The sequence below is a fragment of the Ruditapes philippinarum genome, unplaced genomic scaffold, assembly GCF_026571515.1.
Source record: "Ruditapes philippinarum isolate M1 unplaced genomic scaffold, ASM2657151v2 ctg10817_1_1_1_1, whole genome shotgun sequence".
Taxonomy (NCBI): Eukaryota; Metazoa; Mollusca; class Bivalvia; order Venerida; family Veneridae; genus Ruditapes; species Ruditapes philippinarum.
In genome coordinates, this window is record NW_026851782.1 from 8,965 (window position 1) to 24,642 (window position 15,678).

Here is a 15,678-nt window from a genome sequence, read left to right on the forward strand (position 1 = left end):
GAAATATTGCAGGCTCGGTTTGATTGACCCTGTTCATGGACGGTACTGGAAAGTGCAAGTTACTGTCCACGCCCTCTAGCACCGGCTTAAGCAGAATTCAACATTAAACATGAACTGGTAGAATTTTGAATTTTGAAACATCCACAGATGTGTTCATATGGCGGTTATCATGGAACTTTCAATATGACACGCATATGGTCCCAAAATAAAAAAATGCGTGTGCCCTAAACGAGAAAACAATGGGCAGAACTAAATAAAATAGAATTTTGAAAGGGAATCAGAGGTTATGAAGCCTGCATATCACAGATAAGACGTCAAAAGACAAATTTAAAAAGAAGGCCACATACCCTAGGGGTGTTTTAACAGTATTCAAGTGATTAATACTGGAACCACCTAACAAAAAGAAGGAACTAAATTACCACAAGCACAACAATAATGTCGTACTGAACGGTAAGCTGGCTCCTGTGTGACAGTTTGAGAGTCACGCACACAAACAGTCACTTCAATAGCAAATAGAATGGAGGCTACATGTGAACGTCACAAACACTTGCATGCTGTCACAATATGAAGCAAGAATTTTTCCCATTTGACTCTGCTGTAACCCAAACATTCAATTTTGCTGTTGATGTAACTGGTGGTTTAATTGACATATTTTACGTCAATAAGTCTTCATTTGCCATAACACGTCGATTATTATTATATATTACTTTCTTCTCAATATTTTCGTATACATGTTACTCCCCAAGATGGCAAACAACCGGTGTTACGGTAACATTTATACTACGCATGCAAATGGTCTATACACTGTTCTTATCTATGTTTTTTTTTTTCTCGTTTTTTTTTGTCTTTTTTGTTTGTTTCTTTTTTATCTTTTTGGTATATTGATATGTGTAATTAAGTAGGTTCGCCGAGTGGTTAAGGTCGTTGACTTCAAATCACTTGCCCGTCACCGCTGTGGGTTCGAATCCCGACAGGGACTTTGGATTCTTTCATGTGAGGAAGCTATCCACCTAGCTTACGGAACGTCGATGGTTCTACTCAGGTGCCCGTTCGTGTCTGAAATAATGCACGGAAGGGCACATGAGGTCTTCCTCCATCAGTAAAGTTGGAACGTCGCGATATGACCTATACTGTGTCGATGTGACGTTAAACCCAAAACAAACACACAAACAAACAATTAAGTAGGTTCAACAGACCCGATTGGAGATAACACTTTGGGGTTGTATACATATGATGTTTTTTTTCTGTTTTCAGTTGACTTTCTGTAAACTTTATGGTATAAGAAGAGTTTTCATTGGCCATTTTAAAATTATAAAATGAAATATGGGAATCTCATTGACCATACTAAAATAAAATATATAAGGACAGTTCTAAACAAGTTTTTTTGGCCGAGTATCTTTTTTTAAAGATATTTCTTGTTTCTTCTCATTTTTATTGTATTTCAAGAATAGCAATAAAGTTAATATATTATTTCAAAAAAAAAATCTTGCTTAAAATCTGTGATTTTTAATCTATTGTTAAAACAAATGTTATAAGTTACAATTTGTGGTATATCTATGATGTTTAATTTCCAACTTTTGTGTGTGGTACGTGCTGATCTGCTTTTTGAAATCTAATTTGAGAAGGCATTTACTCTCAAGACTCACTGCAATTGCCTCTTTTTCTTCTTCTCCTCAAGTTGAACTTTAAAATTTTCATAACAGTTTTTAGAAAACCTAGGTTTGATCAGCAACAGAATTTATGTTATTCTTTTTATGTGATTCTTAACCTGTATCATTATCTTTTAAACCAGTCAAATGGAACAATGTATGCTATGTAGTATTTTGAATATATTGTTGTTACATAAGAGATGTATTTATTAAAACTGAAGTAACGAAAACTGATCATACAATCTTTATTTCCTAGTTTTAACATGTCGAACAAAATATTTCAGACACACAGTTTTTATTGTTTTTGATTAAAGCAAAGTAACTTTGTTCATTATCATAGATTATATTCATTATTTTGCTTCAACTTTTGATTCATCTGTCTGGCATATTTTGATGTTATTCATCCCTTGTGCAATTCCCTTACTCAACAGAGGTCCATCCTTATGCAATAACAATGCAGGCCATACAATGAAATCAAAGTAGTTTCCCCGAAATGTGTATTCTTTAAATAGGTTTTTATCGAAATCTGTTTTCTTTTTCTGATGTTCAATGGGTGCAATAGTTTCTGTATTGTTTTCTTCTTTATCATCTCTATCTTTTTCATCGCTGCTACTATCAATGGCTTTGCCCATAAATGGTTGACATTCTTCGATGTGCGATATATCTCGATCATTTTCTTCTAATTCAGGACACAGAACCACTACTGGTGGATCTGTAGTAACCATTAACAAACTTACTTCCACACATTTCTCAAGGTATTTGTCAACTTCATCTTTTTCAAGTAGATCAATGATTTTATTCTCTTTAAACGTCTTGAATACTTCTTTCTTGAAATCCTTAAAAGAAATAACAAAACAATTAGTTTACTAACAAACAGAAATTGTACCAAACATCATACACACGTTTGTGCTTATTTCTTATTTACGTTTCTTATACGTGTACAAAGGTATTTTTATACATATGGCAACCGCATGTGATTTTGATCACATTGTTTTTTCTTGTACATGTATTTTTTTCTAAATAAAAGAAATAAGTCGCGGCATGTTTTGGACTGAGTAACGACGCTCGTTTAAATTTGGCAACTTTAGTAAAACATGCCGAGTTACAGATGAAAATAAGTACAGTATAAATACTCACATCTCTAACTTCATGAAGTTTGTTTCTAATATTAGCTTTACGACTGTCCTTTAGCCATTTGGATGTCTGTTGTGCTCCTGGTAGATTCTAATAAGACAAAATAAAGATTGAATATATTTAAAATCTTGAAACAACAAATTTTACAACAAAAAATGAAACAATCTCCATTTCTTCTTACATCGTGAAGCTTAAATTTATTTTTTACTTTTGTTCTGTAGTAAGTAAGAACTGACTGAAACACCAAAATTACAAAATTTATACCCATACTTTCATTATTTTGAAAAGAAAAATATATCATATGAATAAAATTAATACCATGTCGAGAAACCACTTCGTAACAACATTCCATGGGTCAGCAACTGTTTCTTCGCAAAAACCATACGCTTGCTACATAAAAAGCAATTTATTACATTAAATAAATTAAGTTGACAGATTAAGAATATTGACAATTGTATCGCTGGATAATTAATTAATGACATTATGTTTTAACTATGTATTGAATAAGTTTTATATATTGATTTCAATCATTAAACATAACATGAATAAACTATATAATAGTTGATTACACATACTAATCACGCTTATCATCTTTATCATTAAAACGCATTGACATTAAATTGACTGGTTATTTTTTTTTTATAAATCTTGCAATTTGAACAAACACTCATTATTTAATCATATAAGTATGCATATTTACCATCATTATATTTAGAAGAAGTCTTATAGTTTTTGTTTCATCAAGTTCTTTTTCAATAGTAGCATAGGCACATGTCCATTCGTTGTCATACAGCTCGCTAAACATTTCTGCCAGTTTTGTAGGTCGACATTGGTCATTCAAATCAGCTATATTAGGGTTGTTGTCTCGTAGTCGCACGGAAACAACTTCACTCAATCTAAATAATCAGTTACGAAGATAGTATGAACATCATATGAGATAAAAACAAATTTATCAATGATATATTTGCTTGATGTATAAGTAATAAGTAAGCATTTTTTTTTATTATGAAAAATGAACTCCATCATTTGATTCATGTTTCGTGACAGATGACTTTCAAATCTTTTTAATGGCTGCTTCATGTGTGCCAGTCCGAACTACAAATCACAATTTTGTACAGCTTATCAATGTCTAATATAGAGAAACACAAATGCCACAGCCAGACTAGAACATAGCTTCCTCAGATGTGCGATACTGACAGAGAAATAAATCATACCGTCTGAGAGCATCGTCTTTTTCAATCGCTAATGTCTTGTTTTCTTTCTCAAGTCGTTTAACATTTTCACTTTCATACTTCGCTGCTTCATTTAATATCTGTCTTCGAATATCCTCTTCTATAAAAGTAGGATATCGTCCTGCCACGAACCTTACAATAAAATATTGTAACGTATAAACGTAAGTAACAATGGCATAATATATAGTGTGTTCGTCTGAGGCCTCTCTAGCTTAACGACACAAACAGATCATTACAAGATATATAACTTTCATTACAAGATATATAACTTACGTACGTATATCTATAGAGATACATTTCATTAAATGTTTGAAACTTGTTAACCCGAATAAACCCCTGATATTCTAGAATGTTATTGTTACTCCCTGTTTCATGCAATGGTATATCTGCAATTATTCTTTTATGTCTTATCAAATGTGATAGAATTTGTAACACTTGAATCGTTTAACTGATGCAATGTATACTGCAAGCATATTATTTATGTCTTTTTTTCTTCGGTTTATTTACTTATTTTCCAGTAACACATTCCATTCAATGTTTTAGACAGTAAAGAAAAGTAAATAAAATAAACCAACAAACCAATAAATGTAGAGGCTAAATCGAAATACAGTGCTGATGCCCAGATCAAAAACTCTCGTTAATGAACGAATGTGAAACGCCATCCATATAAAATGTTTCACAGGAGAAAAAGCTGAAAATTAAGAGTCTATTTTAAGTATATATAGACAATGCGAGTTTCCAACAATAATTAAATTATGTTAATGTTACAGTAATATGCTAACTAGAGAAGTTGTATCGCTATTTCTCAAATTACTTTAAAAATCGTAATAAAAGACAATACAATTGTGTTTGTTTTTTTGTTGTTGTTGTTGTTTTTTGTTTGTTTTTTTAATAACTTCTGCTATGGTTCTGTCATAAAAATATTTTATCATCACAAACTTCCTCCTTTACATAAGAATTGTGACAATTATAAATAGTGGTGATTTAATAAAAACATTTCGGTAAAGCTACAATAAGATAGATACGTTATATCGCGAACAATAAGATCGAAACAGAAAGTTACATTAAAAATTACAAAGTACATATATTTAAAATGCATGGTATTGAATTATATATAAAGCGTTGTACCTAAATGTCCAAATTTACGCAGTGGTAGGTACTTACATCTGCCAGGACCACCAGGAGCATTACCACGCTCTACATCCCCGTGTCCCCCCATTATGATACATTTTACATATATTTTAAAAACGAAAGAAGAAGTAATAACAATATATACGACGCATGCGTATACTTACACTATGATTAAACTTGATAAATAATAAGCTCGGAGGAGTAATCTGCTCTTGTAAGGTAAAACAATAATTATAGTTATATAGCAATATCCATAATTTAATCGTGTTTGATTTATTATTGCGTAAAATGAGAATAAATATTCACATGACTGTGATAATCACCTGTTGTTAAACTATAATATGAAAAGATATGATTGTTGGCATGCATGCGACCTTTAAGTGAACACAGTTTAAATGGCCAAACATTCACATGGAGCTCTATTTGTAACGAAATATAATCATCCTTAATGTTCATAACTGATGTCAATTATTTATTTGTGAAATATATGACAGTACATTTTTCACAACGTTGTTGCCGATAAATTGTGTGCATTATACATGTACATATATAATGCTTTCTTTGGAAAGCCATGGCTGTCTCATATTGTTATTTTTCAATAGATTTAACCATTTGGATAATATATAACTTCACTTCGACATTATTTGAATTAAAAACACCTTCTTATTAAACCGGAAACCATTATAGTAGCCATATATGGAGTCAGTAATCGATATATAAATCCGAATTATCAATATATTAATTTGTTTTTCAATATATAAAATCATGTCATCAATATATGAAACCGAAATATGAATATAATTATAATTATGTTGATTTCACATTATATGTTACCAATTCTTCGATATATGGTACCAAAGTATGCATTGAACCAGATGTCCATATATGAAACTGAATTATCAATATATTAATTCATTTTTACAATGTAAGAAATCATTTAATCAATGTATGGAACCAAAGTAGTAATATATCAGTTGATTATCACATTATATGATATTTTTATTATTATAGAACAAAAATAGCCATTATATGGTACCAAAGTAGCCATTAATGGAACCTGATGTTCTTATATGAAACCGAATTATCAATATATTAATTCATTTTTACAAGATATGAAACGATTTTATTAATGTTTGGAACCAAAGTAGCAGTATATTAGTTGATTTTACATTATTTGATAGCAATTTTTTAATATATGGAACCAAAGTAGCATATTTTCAAGTCAACAAATCAAAGGCCACTGAGTTCTGTCATAACAAAGCATACACTTTTTAATAAAACCCGGCTATTTGACTTTTTTTCAAACTTTGTGAGTAGATTAATTTTGATGTGTCCTAATGGCCATGCTTATTTTTTATCAAAAGTAAAGGTCAAGATGAACTTATTTTTCAAATATGTTTTTGTTAATAGTCAGTACGAATCAGTAGCTTCAGTTATGACTTTGAAACTTTACATACATATATAATTATAAGTTTTGCCTGCCTAACCCATTTTAAGGTCAAAGTGAATGTGATCTTAATTCAATTACTCGTATTTCCTTATTTAGAAAATGTGCCGTATATCATCAGTGAAGCACGCTGATCTAAATGAGAGATGACGAGAGACAAGACTAATATGTCGGTGACTTCTTTGATGAGATATTTTCTGATGATTTTTATTTTCAAGTAGTTGAACATATCACAACGGCAATTGCGTTTAACATGGTCTTTGAAATTGAGATTTTCGTCCAGATATGCACCTTAATAACGAATGCAGTTCTTTAATTCGATTTCATAACCGGTATTGTTAATTTTGTCAAGAGAGTATTTTGATAACTAATTTTTGCAGCCGAACTAGTATTATTATCGGTGCAAATATGACTGTTGTTACAACATGTTACACAATAGTAAAGCTAATTTAACGGGTTTCCCTAAATAAACTGCCGGGGCTGCGATCTGTGAACGTCCCCTTGCCTTGTTGATCTTCTTTGTTCTCATTTTTTATTCCGAGTTCTTCCATATTGAAGTTGATAAAATAAATCTTCTGGATATCATATGATTATTTGTGATGGACAGTTTTATGTTTCAATGTGTTACATTCTATAATGTTCCGGGTTTTCAAGATCTTAGTATCAACTTCTTTTAAGTATATGACTATACCTAACCTTACGTGAGCCAAACAGAGGCTGGGGTTATATTTCTTCCACCTACCTGTACTCGCTATGTAAAGTTGTATGGTCAGAGGATTCAATGTGTAATACCCCTGCTGTCCTTTTTCTAAAGAACTAACAGGTAATAGAAGAGGTTAACAACTTGAGAGTCTCAAGGTTTTTCTGATTAAATATTGAAGCAACGAATTAACTTTCTCACTGTTTGTATACTGCTCTAATTAGTCATTACAGAAATAAAGTACATCATACGGCACTCTCCGTTCACATTATATATACCTGCTTTTTAAGCAACCATTCGAGACACATTGATAAATGAAATGCAAAAAAATGCCAAAACCAAATTGGAAATGATTTTGAGACAAAAAAACAAACAAACAAACAAACAACAAAAAAAAAAAAACAACAGGAAATGCTTACAGACTATGTTGTTAGCACCGTTTGTAATCATATAAAATATTTGACTTCATGTTTAATATAAATGGATGCATTAAAATTTTAAGTACATGCGCTTTTCCATTTTAAAGTGTCGGTGTCGTTGTTGTCATTTTTTATAAATTTTATTGTCACATTTTAAAATCATTCAAGGGTGTATATTTTAGAAACCTTGATACGTGTAAGCTTATTGACATAGAGCTCCCGACAAAAATATAAGTAGATCTAAATAAATATATAAACTAAAATTTAAATAAAGCAAAACAGTAAAATAATAGAAAAACGCAGACATCTCTACAGAAAACAACAAAGTTGAAGCATGCCAATTATCAGGTCAAAAACCCGTAGTGTAGTAAAAATAATATACATCGCATTATCGTATTCATTTAATTAAGAATTGGGATCATCAGATTTTAAAACATCAAAAGTTCCAAGATATTACGGATTACTTTTTGCAAGACTAGTGATTAATGTTTAACTAGCTTAGATTTTTTTAAATACTATAGTACCTCTACAATTATGTATACGTTCAATATTGTTATATACCGTACAGTAGTGACAACAGTGATCTCAAAGTTAATTATGTTAACTCGGAAGAGATATTATTAAAGATGGATATACACATGTTCATTGTTATGATGGCAACAAGGCTTATCTATGCAGGTATTATATATATTTTACATTTAAATAGTTTGTACTTTTTAAACATAGTTTTACATGGCCATTTTTTTTACATTAGACAATTTACTTGCATTAATCGATATAATAGCAGAGGCGTACCTAGAAGTAAGTGCTTGGGATATAACTTAAAGACATGATATATGGTTATGATAACTATGTTAATTATGTGGTGTTTTTTTTAAATCCAGTTTAAATATGTGGTGTAATTAAATCCGGTACAAATATGTGGTGAACTATGTACACTAAAGTATACGTTACCTCTATGTTTTGAAAGAAGTAAAAGGTTAACGTTAACTCATTATAAAATACCTTTTTTCATAACATCTATTTAAAAATAAGGGTACAATGTTATTTATATATCTGCTACCAAAACATGTTGGGTCGCTTCTGAAACAAATATTGTTTAACACATACCAAAATTTAAATGTGTTTTAGTGCAGATAGTTCACTGCATGCTCTGATTACTGTGCAGTTTTATAGAAGACATAACGTAACTTATAATCACCGTATTGAAAGCGTTAAGTTTGATATGGCATATCCGAGTTTGAAAAAGCATTTTCTGACTTTTTAAAATGCATACATTGAATTATAAAAAAAAATTAAGTGAGCACACTTACTGTTTTGGGACCCCAAACATAGTTAACTATTATACCTTACATCATCCTACATATTTTTTATCATATAATTATCGGAATGAAAATTGGTATAAATGTCTATCTAAAACAACAGCACAATATCTGTTCATTATATTAGAATGGTATACATTTTTCTCAATTGTTTTCCTTTTGTTTTAGATTTAATAATGCAAGTGACACGGGATGACTGTGAACGGTCTATTGACCTTTCTTATGAGAACAGAGTTACAATAAACTATGCAGATTCGGACTTTGTGAATATGACAGGATTCTGCATTATTGAATTTACTACCAATAGTTCTGATGAAATGATTTGTATCACAAGTGATAGAACACATTTTATAGATATAATCTGTAAGTGGTCTCTCTCCTATCATATTGGAGGATATAGTTCGTATGGTGAGGTGAGTATGTACCATCGCACGAAATACCCCATTTGTTCATTTCTTAGAATATTGTGGGACTTGTCTTAGAATTTTGAATAAACATGAGCGTGTTAAGTGTAAAGATTGTTGCACCATTAACTTGGTTGAAGTCTTCAGCGCTGTCTGCTCTCAGGCGGTGTCCCATTGTGTTCTTGTTTACTGTTAATTATAGGAGCGCTTGTTGTGTCCCTTGTTCTTAGATTGCTTTCTGAATAGCATTTCTTCCTTCCGAATAACACTGTCAAAATCCGAAGTTTAAACAAATGCACTAAACAAATTGGTTTTGATGTAAATACCCACCAGTACCAAGCTTGCTTTCCGTAATATGAACACCATCGAAACTAACGCCAAATTTACCTAAAAAATACTTGAATTATTCCTCACATGGGATACACCAGACGACATTCAGTCGACAACAGTCATAAAGATTTTTTTCTGTTCTTATTTCAGCAGTATTCTTGCAACGATTTTAACAGAAAACCCCTGTGTAAGGGGACTAGACGAGTTTCTCTGGCTTATTCAGACAATTACCTATTTAGTAATGTAACTATAAGTGTTACGTTGTTTTCAAAAACGGTTAAACGTAAGTCCAAATTTATTATATTGTACAGTATATCTCGATATAATTATTTGTTTGTATGTCTCTTTTCTAATAATCATAAAATGTACCATCAACGTTTCTTAAATTCTCTTTTAAATACGATTATCTTGAATGTATATTACAATTGTATTATTTTCCAACATAGAAGCATGTATTACATAAAAGTAGCAGTCAAGTAAAAAGGGTTCTGTTCATCTTATTTTTGTATAAAAACTGATCATTAATACCGTGGGAAAAGATTTTCCTAATGTTTGGTAGCTGCCTTGTTAAAAAATTTTTTGTCGTTTGATATTTTGTCTCTGTTCACGAATATGTGAATATTGCAATGGTTATAAAAATACATTCGAAAGTACAGTAGTACGTAATTTATAATTATATAATCATGCAATCGTATTGCTTCAATTCAGAAACGACTACTACTACGAGGCGACCTTCCTGGTCATCCTGGTCATCGTGGTCTGGACAGTCATCATGGTCATCTTGGACATCTGACAACGACAGCTATGGAAAGTCTCATAAAGGAAATAGTGCAATAATCGGTATTATTATTGGTGTGATTGTCGGTGTACTCCTCTTCGTCGTTTGCTGTGTTCTCATATTTTACAAAAAACCTACAGGCTCTACCCAGAATGACACACGTAAGTGATTTTCCCATATTTCAAAGATCATGAGTATATATAGTTATTCCATTTTAGAGCATTAAAGTGCCAAAAAGTGACCAGAAATAGCGTTGATATTAGATAAAGCTCTACTCAGAAGGAAACGTGATATGGTTTTATTGATAATCGACCAATATGTTTACCAAACTGTTGAATACTCTTTGTCCCGTAACTATTAAAATATGTTAACCATTAACATTCCTTTCATATTTAGTTAAACTTGTTTTTTTCCACATTGCAAAGTTAATATAGACTGTGTACATTTCTTAATTTATTATTTACAATTAGGTTGCCCGTGTTTTTCCTTGCGCCCTGTCCAGTTTTTGTTTTGGGTCTTCCTGGGCTTATTGCAGCTGGTTCTTGTTGATGGATGTTTTGTTGGTTGCGTTCATTGAACGCGCCTTTCCTTGTTGATCTTGTTTACCATATATTTCATTGGACATACTTGGACATATGTTTCTGAAATGGAATCGAGTTCATCAAACTCGAAAAAACCTCCATACACTTACAGGCGTTTCTTTATCAATTTGTGGAGTAAGTTGTTAACTGTTCTTTTAGCTGTTCAAATACAGTATCGTCCTGAAAGCCGAAATGCAGACACCAACACCAGTCTGATAACCGATAGTGCAAGAGAAAGTGCCAACCCATCAAGATCCCACCTTGAAGAACCGGAATCTCAAGGCCCACCGTCGTACGAAGAAGTTGAGAAACATGAAGATATATATAAATATAAAGGAGAACAACTGGCGGTACCTTCTTATCCAGAGAACAATGTAACACCAACAGGTACTTCGTTCTTTCTTGTTATATTCATTCAATAGAGTAGGAAAACAGAGAGAAATAAGAATCCCTTAAGAAAGCCCAACAGTGCAAAATTGAAAATGCCGCAGTCTTGGTCCAACTGAGCCCGTTCACAGACGACACCGCCAAGCGCAAACCACCGTCCACGCCCCCTAGCACCGGCCCAAGCAGAACATGAACTGGTCAAATTTAGAATCAATTATTAAGTTCAATAATAATTCCAGTTATTGTAGTGTAAAGTCTATATATAAATTCATTATTATAACACAATTCTTTATCATTTTCAAGAGTTATCACCAAAGTTCAAATTGTTTATTAAAATTGGCCCAATACTTTTTCACGTTTATAAAAACAGAAGAACTTATTCAAATAAAATAGCTGTCACAATTAATATGTTTATTAGGTGTATTCTGTAAACATACATATAACTGACTCAGCCTGCAAGCATCAATCAATTTTGTTTTGTGCCTAGATAACATTGCTGCCATCGTAATTTTTATAATACTTCAAATAGTGACTGTTTTAGTCATGAAATTGTTTGATAGCTTCTATCTGTATTATCATTTATTAAGGACTATAAGGTGGTCACCATGAGGCTATGTCTCTTTAAGTACTAGATATATATTTTTAAATCGTTCAGTTCAAACAGAGAATCTCCTAGGTTAAAATATTTCTGACAAAAATGGCAACAATAACTTTCCACACTCGTGTGTGAAATGGTCGATTATATCTATACATTTTTTTGTAGCACCTCCACCACCATATCCAGGAGTGTAAAGAAGACAACCATACAGAAGAAGACTTTAGCTTCTGATGAAGTTACAACGAAATCAGATTAGAGCGTTGAAAAATGAAAGAAAATAGTATATAGATAGCATTTATCAGGGAAAATAAAAATTAAAACAAACCATTTGAAGCAAAAGCTGTATCGTTGATTAAGTGTGTGTTGCTAGTGCTTATACATTAATTAATATGTATCATGTCAATTTCTATTGTATTACCCATCAGACAAAAATGTATCCATATAAATATACATAAATACTGTTCTCTCTTTCAAACAGTCCATTTGACAACGGGGAAAGTATGTAATGTTTTAAATGCGCAGTTCATATCAAAGAAATAGATAAATTGAAAAACTTTACTTGTACTTGTAACAGGGTAGATATACTAAGTACCGTTTACATTTAAAAAACAAAGGAAAAAGATACTTGTTTTAAACATTTCGTGATACATGAATTTAAGAATTATTATATTTTCGTGCCGTATTATTATAATTTGATAGTTAGCTTATTTTTCGGCCTTACAACCAAAACATATAGAGGATATTCAAGTTTTTTCTATAAATACATTATTTATTTCATCGAGTGGTATGAAAATAAATAAAGTAATTTTCATGCCACAAGATGAAAATAAATTGTGTATTTAAAGAAAAAACTTGAATTTTCTGTTTATTATATACATTTTTCTCTTTTTTGACATTAAAATTTGAAAGACTTTCCCTTAAATTTTGTGTACTGGTAAATTTAAAAGAAAGTAGTCCGGCAAGACACCAGTGAAAATACGGAAAATATGTTTCACTGCAGTGAAAAATAAATTTTTACAGTGAAAATACGGAAAATGAAAATACGTATTTTATTTCATCAATATTTCTCAATATTTCACTTATAAGTATATAATAAATAATGCTTCTGTCACATTACCAACTAATTTAATGGTTAATATATTTTTCTGCCATATTACCAGCTAATCGATGGTTAGCATACGTTCATGCCATATATCAACCAATAAATGGTTATAAATTCGTGCCATATACCAACCAATTAATGGTTAGCTAAAGTCCGTGCCATATATCAACCTATATATAAAAAATTTAGACAGACCAATGGATGTAGTAGATTTTTGCCGAAAACAATGATTGACCTAAAATTTTACAAAAAAATTTATGAGATTTTCCGTCACAAATAGGAAACTAATAGGAAGTAGTCGTGATTAGTATTTAAAATTGGCGTGTGAATGAGATTCACAAGTACTAGTATACTAGATGCTTTTTAGTTATTGTGTCCTTAAGACTTTAATTTACTGAACTAGATATATATATATGTTACTGACACTTGCCTATGTTCTAAATGCTTTGAAATCAAGGTGTCTTTGACACTTATATAAGTGTATTAGATGCTTACTATTAACAGTGTCTCTGACACTTTTTAGTGTATGCTTACTTTTTACGGTGTCCCTGACACTTATTAATGTACTAGATGCTTACTATTAACAGTGTCTCTGACAATTTTTAGTGTACAAGATGCTTACTATTTACGGTGTCCTTGACACTTATAAATGTACTAGATGCTTACTATTAACAGTGTCTCTGACAATTTTAGTGTACAAGATGCTTACTATTTACGGTGTCCTTGACACTTATTAATGTACTAGATGCTTGCTATTAACAGTGTCTCTGACACTTTTTAGGGTACAAGATGCTTACTATTTACGGTGTCCCTGACACTTATTAATGTACTAGATGCTAACTATTAACAGTGTCTCTGACACTTTTTAGTGTACAAGATGCTTACTATTTACTTATTAATGTACTAGATGCTTACTATTAACAGTGTCTCTGACACTTTTTAGTGTACATGATGCTTACTTTTTACGATGTCTCTGACACTTATTAATGTACTAGATGCTTACTATTAACAGTGTCTCTGACAATTTTTAGTGTACAAGATGCTTACTTTTTACGGTGTCCCCGACACCTATTAATGTACTAGATGCTTACTATTAACAGTGTCTCTGACACTTTTTAGTGTACAAGATGCTCACTATTTACGGCGTCCTTGACACTTATTAATGTACTAGATGCTTACTATTAACAGTGTCTCTGACACTTTTTAATGTACAAGATGCTTACTATTTACGGTGTCCTTGACACTTATTAATGTACTAGATGCTTACTATTAACAGTGTCTCTGACACTTTTTAGTGTATGCTTACTTTTTACGATGTCCCTGGCACTTATTAATGTACTAGATGCTTACTATTAACATGCAGTGTCTCTGACACTTTTTAGTGTACATGTCGTTATTTGTCTAGATTCTGCCTGATGAAACTTGACAAACACATATAAACATATTTTTTATAACTTTCATGACAACTATATTATTGTAGTTATTAGACACTTTGCTATCTTGTTGAAACGCTATGTTATCTGAAGAACTTGTTCAGGTTTTTTGTTTTTTGCCGAATAAACTTGTCTTATCTTGTTAAGATTTTGCATGTGACCAAATAAAGAGGCCTTTTGATAAGTCGGTCATGATAATTAATATATCTATGTAAATAATAACATTACCTAGACATCATATGTACACTCTAAAGAACTTGTTTGTAAGCCCTCTTTCTTTCTTTCCCTCAGTCAACCTTAATCACAATCGTTCACTTGTTTTGTAACTCCCATACAATGGCATTCAATTTTAAAAAAGAGACAAAGCTCCGACATCAAATCTTAGAAGTAAGTGGATAACCTAAAAGTACCTGCACATGTCTAAAACCATAGTACTCACACACGGCTCAAAGCTTAACTTTATTATCATCTTATTTGCTGAAAAACAATTCATTGTGGTAACATGAACACCAAAAATTACTTTGTTGTTCTTAAGTGCATACATATGATGTCCTCTACTGAAATTGAACAACTTTATTTTCTTTTGAACGGTGACCAAACCTTTCTATGCCCAGTCATATTTACTTTATAGAACACACTAAAGAATATTGTCTCCCTAACTATAATTTCATTTCATGATTGATGAGACAACATTTTTTCTTCTTCTCTCGTTCTTTCCTTTCCTTCTTTTCATTTTATATTTCGGATACAGCTAGAACTTTCTTTATTTCCATTTGTTTTTTTCTATCATTTCATATCAAAGCAGCATGTATGCCTGTAGATTCATGCTAATTTCATGAAAATCTTTAACATGTATTAAAACGTTTATTATTGTCAGGGGCCGTATTCACAACTGATCTTAAGTTATTTCTTAAGTTAAAACATAAGTTGAAAAAAAAATCTTAGCTAAGAAAATTTTTTATCTTAAGATTAAGTCGTATTCTGAAAATGACTTAAGAAAAACTTAGCTGAGATTATTCTTAAGATTGAGA

General features: G+C 31.4%; 2 protein-coding genes across 3 annotated transcripts; one reads left to right on the forward strand and one right to left on the reverse strand.

Moving 5' to 3' along the window:
• Positions 1-1,880: 1,880 nt before the first annotated feature.
• Positions 1,881-5,323, reverse strand: LOC132739389 (uncharacterized). Of its 2 annotated transcripts, none has more exons than XM_060727091.1 (7): positions 5,180-5,323; positions 4,595-4,706; positions 3,998-4,147; positions 3,484-3,679; positions 3,102-3,173; positions 2,787-2,873; positions 1,881-2,485 (listed from the first exon to the last, which is right to left on the reverse strand). In XM_060727091.1, exons 1-7 carry the CDS (start codon positions 5,232-5,234, stop codon positions 2,000-2,002), a joined length of 1,158 nt encoding a protein of 385 aa, XP_060583074.1. In that variant the 5' UTR covers positions 5,235-5,323; the 3' UTR covers positions 1,881-1,999. The 2 variants fall into 2 exon arrangements, with proteins under 2 accessions (XP_060583074.1, XP_060583066.1); XM_060727083.1 differs by having other exon boundaries at positions 5,144-5,300.
• Positions 5,324-8,235: 2,912 nt separating this feature from the next.
• Positions 8,236-12,425, forward strand: LOC132739379 (uncharacterized). Its single transcript, XM_060727071.1, has 6 exons — positions 8,236-8,390; positions 9,203-9,447; positions 9,919-10,051; positions 10,477-10,707; positions 11,287-11,514; positions 12,278-12,425. Exons 1-6 carry the CDS (start codon positions 8,339-8,341, stop codon positions 12,304-12,306), a joined length of 918 nt encoding a protein of 305 aa, XP_060583054.1. The 5' UTR covers positions 8,236-8,338; the 3' UTR covers positions 12,307-12,425.
• Positions 12,426-15,678: the final 3,253 nt, after the last annotated feature.